Below are 7,611 nucleotides of genomic sequence, written 5' to 3' on the forward strand. Positions count from 1 at the left end.
GCTTGCACCGGCAACGATACGTGATCCGCCATCAGGAACGACTCGCCCTCCATCCTTCCTCTTTTTGTCCATCTTACCCTCAACGCTCCATGCGCTCTCTGCACGAAATACATCAACACAAACATGCCAAACACAAAATACAACGGCAAATCTGTTAGCATTTTCTTTGAATAACTCCCCCGCTGTCTATGAGCATGCATGGAAACAACAATTTGAGTATACAAGTAGGTTTTCGAAATCTCTTATTGCTTTACTCTGATGATGGGCCATGCCCAAACGATTCAGTATCTTCATGGCGCATCCCTTCCCCTCATTGGAACTTTCCGCACCTGAGCCTTCCAAGTTGGAAGGTTGTTGATTTGCGCTTCGTGGATGTGTTGGAGCTAGGTGTCAGGTCATCGAATGTCTCAATATCCCTGTCAGTGTTGTGCCTCGTCGTCGCACTATCTGACTCTATATCATCTCATTACCTTGGTGGACTATTAGTCATAACTTGTAACTTATAGGTCCAATTCTCTTTACATAATAATTACTATTGGCTCAACATCCGAGTTTTGATTCAGTATTGAGAGATTTTTTGCAGCAAAGAGATCTTAACTGAGTAGTCCAGGCAAGTAAATGTGAAGGTGGCTGCAGTGGAGCTTGCGAATTCAAGAGTTCCCTTGGGACTGGCTTTTCACCGTTTATGGATCCTGGGCAATGGGCTGCCCAGGAATTTTAGAACACCACTGGCCAATCCAAATGGTGTGACTAAGGATGAATTCAGATCAGGAGGGCCAAACCCAGCACCGTAGACTTACTTGGTAACTCCATATTGGATACACTGGCCTGCAGAAAGCAAGAACAAGAGAAGCAATCAGAAATACAGTAAAACCTGTAACTGACGACCACCCCTCGGGGCCGGAGAAAGCCGTCTTCAGGGGCAGGTGGTCCTTAGTTAGAGGTTCACATTGCACAACCATAATATGAATGTGAGACCGCCCGTGCCTGGCAAAGTGGTCTGTACCACCAGGCTGGTTGCTACATGCTAGTCACAGTGGTCTTTAGTTACAGGTTTACAATACACAAACAGAGACGAAAACAGTCACGGCATAGCCCTCGACAGCTAGTACGGTACACCCAACAAAAATATTCATAATTATGTCTAAAGGAAAGTATTGACACTTGCCAGATGGAGCATGCTGTGGTGCACAACAGACCTATCATAGTTCTGCTTAGGGTCAGTTGGCTTCAAGGGAAAAATCTCTACGTGAGCATGCTACTGACCTTGCGGCCGCCCATGTCATCAGGCCTCCATGGATCATCCGGTGGACTGCTGGTGAGTAGATCAGCCAGCCTGTCCTTGTGTGACTCTCTGCATGAGTACAATAATAGCAATCGGAGGGCATAGCATTGGTTATAACTACCAATAATTCAATGATCTCTGTGGCCACAATGAATATATAGTAAAATCTGTCAAGGCGACCACTCGGATATGGCGACCACCTGTCCTAGAAGACCACCGCAACCAGGACCAAGGGAAGCTATTTCCAGTCAAATGACCCTGGATAAAGAGACCACCTGGTATCAGAGACCACATTGTGAAGGTCCCTTGAGCGGTCGTCTTAGACAGGTTTCACTGTACCTTGATATGGGCCCATGATTTAAAAAAAAAACCATACAACAGAACTATTCCTGAAGCCGCACAAGGTGGACAGGCCCTTGTGTATTTGGGTATGTGTACGTGCAAGTGTGTGTGTGTGTGTATGTGTGGGAGCATGCGTGTGTGTACAAGGCGAATGGACAAGTCTGCTTCATACCACCATGGCCCATTACCTAACATCGAATGATAAAGAAAAACGGAAAATTCGCGAGGTGGGCACTGCCAACTTACCCTGGTCCTTGTTCGTCAAACCATACAATCTCTTTAGCCTGCAAAAACACAATGCATCACACCATAATTTGATTACTCTCTGCTGTTGCAAGTCAAGAAATGTCGAGAAGAACATAATGCAACCCTAACTGAGCGAAAAGCAATCAAATCCAAATGCTTCTGCTTTCAACATTCATGAACTTTTGAAAAGAACGTACGAGACATTACATATACATCACCGGTTTGCTGCATTCGAACGACTGGGCAAAAAGGCATCCTATAGAATACCAAAGTGTTGGATGTAGGTTGGTAGAGAACAGGTGCTGCACAAGGCAATAGATAGATTGGTTTGAAAGGGGAACCCGTGACAAATAATTGAGCTTATAGGAAAACACAGAATACACCATGCAGGGGAATCCATGTTTGTAAGACGTTTATAACTTACCTTTCCTGTGAATCAAGCAGTACCAGCATGAATGTTGTGCAGCAGACAAATGCAAAGCACACCGTAGAAACATACACACACACACACACACACACACACACACACACACATACACACACACACACACATACACACACACACACACACACACACGCACACACACACACACACACGCATACACACACACACACACACACACACACACACGCATACACACACACACACATACACACACACACACATACACACACATACACACATATGTCAAACAAGAACATGCATTACACGAACATGCGCTGTCACATGTCAAAAACATTACCTGTAAGGAGGAAGAGTGTGAGGAGCGACAGCGCAACTCTGGGAAATGTCAGTTTATCAACACATTCATTTCACTGCCCAGATTGTCAAGCAACAGAATTCATGAAAATAAAGACCTGCATGGCACAATTCCTTAACATGCTCACAAAACACACACAAACACATACACATACACATGCACATATACATACACACACACACACACACACACACACACACACACACACACACACACACACACACACACACACACATGCATGGCTTCAGCAGCAGCAAACATCACAAGATTACATGCAAAATGAAGAAGGCAGACTAACCTTGAATAACGGCATGCTCGGCGTACGGGCCCTCCGTCTCAAAGCTACCCATTGCAGCTGCTTGGGCTGCGTTTCGCATCTGTTTCTTTTCTCTACAAACATCCACAATGAGAAATTCGAGACCAAGAAAGCACAATCAAAGGCAGGCCCGGCGGAACCGGTCCGGTTGGTCATGCCATGGCCGGACCAACCTTTTGGCCACCATCATGTGTTTACTGCTGAGGCCGGGGTCATGTGTATCTCCTCCATATCATACACAAACTGTATGAAAGGCTAGGGTATGACCGGACCAATCAAAAGCTACTTCCGCCGGCCCTGAAAGGATGGCTATGTTGATCAGCCATGACACAAGTCCTCGGGCAAACACGACCCGGGCACTAGCCATCCAGGAAAGCATAAGTACCCACTGCACCTCTTGACATTAAAGTGAAAACTCTACTCAATCTGCGGACAGAACTGTTTCGTCCTTTGTGGACTTGTCAACACAGCACAGAGAAAATGAGGCCGGATCTGATAGCAATGAAAAATAGAATTTCCAAAGCCAGATTTAAACCGGGCCCGGATGTACCTTTCCAGATTGCTCAAACTGACAAGTCTAGTATACCTACTCTGGTCAGGTCGGGCAAACCGTACTTGGTCCCTAGTGTACCTTTCAGGCAGACTTGACCTCCCAAGCTTCCACCTGCCCGATTTATAGAAGATTCGCTTGTGGGAGCAAAACATGCGGTGGGAGGCGGCGGTTTTGCTTTAACTACCGCATTATTATGCCATGGCTTTGCCAAAGCATCTCAACTGATGATAAAATCACACAAGAGAGAGATTGGAACTGATGGCTCCAAAACGGGCCATAAACTTCTGTGTTCTAGTCGTAACTTTGTCCTCCTTGCAATTTATCTTTCTTGGTATGTGTCTCGAGTCGGGTTTGTGTTCTTTCGTAAAGATAATATAGAACACAAAACCCCAAAACAAATGGCCAAAGGCCAGGTATTCTGTATGACCTTTGTGCATCACAGTAGCTGGGGAGGGGTAGTGATGGAGTCCCGTCACAGCTCAACTCACAACTCCGGTCCTTTTCAGCTGCATCATGACCAGCCAGTGAGCGGGATTCTTCACAAGCACTTGCCCAGGGGATGACCAGGAGAAGTGGATCAATAATATTATACGAACGAACCTAGCTGGGAGTCTACGACACCGTATGTCAAGTTCAATTGTGCTTTCACAGGACATACCTATCTAGTGTTCTGTGAACTGCATTAGAAAGAATGGTGCGCAGCAGACCTGAAAATGTGTGACTTGAAATTGTAGTCTTCGCTCCAACCTTACATGGTATACCGGGCTAAGCTTACCTGCTTCGACCACCACACATGGCAAGAATGAGCACAGCCAGTACTATACTGCATGCCGCCACACCAGCTATGATCCATGGGTGAAATCTCACTACCGCCTCATCTTTATGCGGCTGTAGTGCTGGTCCATGCTGCAATTCAACTGGTGCGTTTGTGGCCGGATGTGCCAGCTGGAACAGACACCACATAGTCATGCAATCACATGTACATAATTATTATAATATACACACATGTGTAGATGCATATACACAAAACAAACAGACACACACACACACACACACACACACACACACACAAACAGAGTGGGTTACAATGTATCTGTCATGTACACAGGGTATGGAAATGACTTTAGAACAGTGAATGCACAAGTATACACACAGTCATAAGGTTGACGGGGTTGAAAATTGGAAACGTCTTTAGAAAAAAATTGACTGTCATTACCAGGACTTGAACCAGGGACCCTCACTTATGGCCAGTAATGTTCTACCACTAATCAATCTGTGTGATAGCAATTACTTGGCCCAGGGTTAGGCCAGTGTCCAGTACTCATCTCTTTCTCCCCCCCCCCCCCCCCCCGTCTCTCTCTCTCTCCCTCTCTCTCTCTCTCTCTCTCTCTCTCTCTCTCTCTCTCTCTCTCTCTCTCTCTCTCTCTCTCTCTCTCTCTCTCTCTCTCTCTCTTCCTCCTCCCTCCCTCCCTCCCTCCGTTCCTCTTGTTCTCTCTTGCATTTCCTCCTGCTGCTGCTGCTGCTCTCTCTCTTTTTTCCGCATATTAGGGGTGAAACGATTAGTTCGAATATTCGAGTATTCGTTCGAAAAGTTCAAACGAGCGAGTATTCGAAATTTTGCACTCGATCGTTTTTTTGTTTGTTTTTTTTAGTATTGGCATTGTTGGTTTTTTTAAACTTTTGTTGTACCGCTGGTCCACTGGTATGCATGCGTTATGCATGGCTTTGAGTCAGTATTTTTTAAGACTTGGACGATGCGATCACCACGGCATGTAACGTTCTGAGATATGAAAGTACTGATGAAAATCGTTACTTTACACTCTGTACAAGACATTGGCGACTTTTGTTCTATGTTCACATATAATTTCTTCCGAATTGGTCGAGAACTTGCAAATCTAGCGCTTTTGAATTTTGATAAAATACTCGAAATAATCGGATACTCGATCGAACATTATGAACAAGTGATCGATTGGTCAAAATAGATACTCGTTTCACCCCTACCGCATATGCATCGACAATACTTTGTCAAGTACATAACCACATGTACATTTGACGATTATGTCACAGCAGTCAGCTCGTCTACCGCTGCTTGACCATAATGAAACTCGGGACATGGAAAGCATTTTTTGGAGAATGGCAAGTCTTCCATTCATGCCCACTTCTCCACATAACGGTGGTCGGGAAAAGCCTTTTGAAAGGATGAGCTCACTTCAGAGAAGCACGTCCATTCCCATCTCTCTCCTCATGGCCTTAGAGCCATTACAAGCATTCTCCCCGCCCCAACTACAGAAAACTACTAAGTTCCTGCATCCTCCTTCCTCTTGCCTTCTCTCTCTCCCCCCCTCCCCCTCCCCGCTGACTTCCATAATTCTGGCTTGTATCTCTAAGTCTCCTTTCGAACCAATATCACACAAACGTAGGTGGCAGCTTCTCATAAGTAATACTTCCTTCGAAGAAACTATGCAACTGCTCAATGAAGTTCGGCTTATGAAAAGGTAAACCAGTGCAGACCTCAGCGTTCGCAAGACTGACTCTAGCCGACGTAGATCTACGAAACCCGGATTTCATTGAGCAGCAGTTCGCACAATACAAAAGTGGTATGGCCTCAACTGAGTCTCCTCCATTCAAGCCTTCAAAACAAGATACGAATTCACCCAATTATTTGGTCAAAAGCCACTTGAACGAATCACATGCATCGTGCAAGCCTCGTTTCTTACAACAGAAGAAAACACTTTATTTTCAACAGGTACTTCATTCTAGCCATGCGAAGCAAAACAATAAAGTGTTCGAGTTTCAGGTGCTCACCGTCAACAAAGCCAGAAGAAGGAAGGCCCATGCGCAATAGGCATCGGAACGAGGCATTTTGCCAGGCTTCAGCACCCGCTCTTCACGGGCGGTTCTTACGGACCAAGCCGAGCAAGCAGACGAACCAGCTTTGTCCTACATGCCTGCTCCTTGCCGCGGCTGCATTGATAGTGACTCGGAGAATCCCGTATTCTTCCGTCGATGCGAGAACGGAGGGGTGCTCACCTGCTTTGCGGTGCGACGATAAGGACGCTCGCCAATCACAATGGGAAATCCTTCACGCTCCCAATAGAACGTCTTCCACGGCAAACCAGGTCATGCAATGGTGCAAGACAGTCAGAATATCTCTTCAACTTCGAGGCAGCACAGAAACAATTTTAGCTTCTGACGAATTGCTAACAAGGAATCCGATAACGGACCAAAATGTCAGTTGTGGACCTACGACGGGCAACACAGACAGTCAGTGCGACGCGAGTGGCTACGCCTCAGAAATGAACCTGGCCCAGATCATGCTGACCCAGCCTGAGCTCATGATGAGGTGATGGAAACTACAAAAAAAAATGTACTGCGGCCAAGACGTTTCAGACGAAGATTTCACATTGCTCGCCTAAATATTCACCGGAATTCGTCGTATATCGTGTTTAGTGAACGTGTTGTGCGAAAACCACAGGTGCTCTTTCAAGCCTCGTTCAAAATTCTGTTTCCAAGAATAAAATCCTTCCGATTTTTCAAATCGTTGTTATTGACAGCTCCAAAAGTAGCAACGCGGAGCACCATGAGGCATGAGCACGGCCCCTACCTAGACAGATACAGCATTACCAAAGAGTACCACTGATTATTGGTCATCTACGACTTGGTCATTGAATGACATGTCCATATGCCGTAGTTATAGACCATGCATAGGCATACATGTAGACGTAGTTCCAGAACTTACTTGGCAGGAGAAAGGCCGTGCCTGGCGCTCACACTGTCGTCGAAGTGTCAACGTGTCATTGTCATGGCGTTCGCGGGTATGTGCGATCACTGGTATAATGGTGACGTCATCACAATGTCATTCCGGATAAATTCCTGCAGCGGCTCGAGTCCGCACTGCTATGAAGCCTATGATTGCCATTATTCGTGGTCTACTGCCATGGTATGGGCATGCGTGGTGTGTGTAACTCAGCATGTTCATATTATAGTTTAGTATGTACAGGCAAAATGTCACCTCTCCTACCTCTTCGGGAACTGCACTGGAGAGTGGAGTGGAGACTGAATATGCTGGATACCTGACATCATTAGTTTAAAATGGAATACCGCGAAG

The 7,611-nt window shown here is 45.9% G+C and overlaps 2 protein-coding genes across 2 annotated transcripts in view; both read right to left on the bottom strand.

Moving 5' to 3' along the window:
• LOC135823818 (uncharacterized) overlaps window positions 1-1,908 on the bottom strand; it is a 26,603-nt gene extending 24,695 nt beyond the window's left edge. The window contains exons 1-4 of the mRNA XM_065336668.1: window positions 1,874-1,908; window positions 1,267-1,354; window positions 801-828; window positions 1-98 (exon numbers count right to left, since the gene is read on the bottom strand). The exon at window positions 1-98 is cut by the window's left edge and continues 33 nt beyond it. Coding sequence (XP_065192740.1) covers window positions 1-98; window positions 801-828; window positions 1,267-1,281 — 141 coding nt within the window. The 5' untranslated portion in view covers window positions 1,282-1,354; window positions 1,874-1,908. The remainder of the gene's footprint in view (window positions 99-800; window positions 829-1,266; window positions 1,355-1,873) is intronic.
• Window positions 1,909-2,905: 997 nt separating this feature from the next.
• On the bottom strand, window positions 2,906-6,816 carry LOC135823820 (uncharacterized). Its single transcript, XM_065336670.1, has 3 exons — window positions 6,309-6,816; window positions 4,279-4,448; window positions 2,906-3,024 (listed from the first exon to the last, which is right to left on the bottom strand). The coding sequence occupies exons 1-3, from the start codon at window positions 6,363-6,365 to the stop codon at window positions 2,928-2,930; spliced, it is 324 nt and encodes a 107-aa protein (XP_065192742.1). The 5' UTR covers window positions 6,366-6,816; the 3' UTR covers window positions 2,906-2,927.
• Window positions 6,817-7,611: the final 795 nt, after the last annotated feature.

The sequence above is a fragment of the Sycon ciliatum genome, chromosome 8 (assembly GCF_964019385.1).
Source record: "Sycon ciliatum chromosome 8, ocSycCili1.1, whole genome shotgun sequence".
In the NCBI taxonomy this organism is placed as follows: Eukaryota; Metazoa; Porifera; class Calcarea; order Leucosolenida; family Sycettidae; genus Sycon; species Sycon ciliatum.

What these genes read in the sequence shown, in the direction of transcription:
- LOC135823820 (XM_065336670.1), bottom strand. Translation starts at nt 6,365, where the DNA reads ATGCCTCGTTCCGATGCCTATTGCGCATGGGCCTTCCTTCTTCTGGCT. An exon ending in TTCTTCTGGCTTTGTTGACG is followed by an intron (nt 4,449 to 6,308) that starts GTGAGCACCTGA and finishes TGTCTGTTCCAG; the next exon opens with CTGGCACATCCGGCCACAAA. An exon ending in ATGTGTGGTGGTCGAAGCAG is followed by an intron (nt 3,025 to 4,278) that starts GTAAGCTTAGCC and finishes GGATGTTTGTAG; the next exon opens with AGAAAAGAAACAGATGCGAA.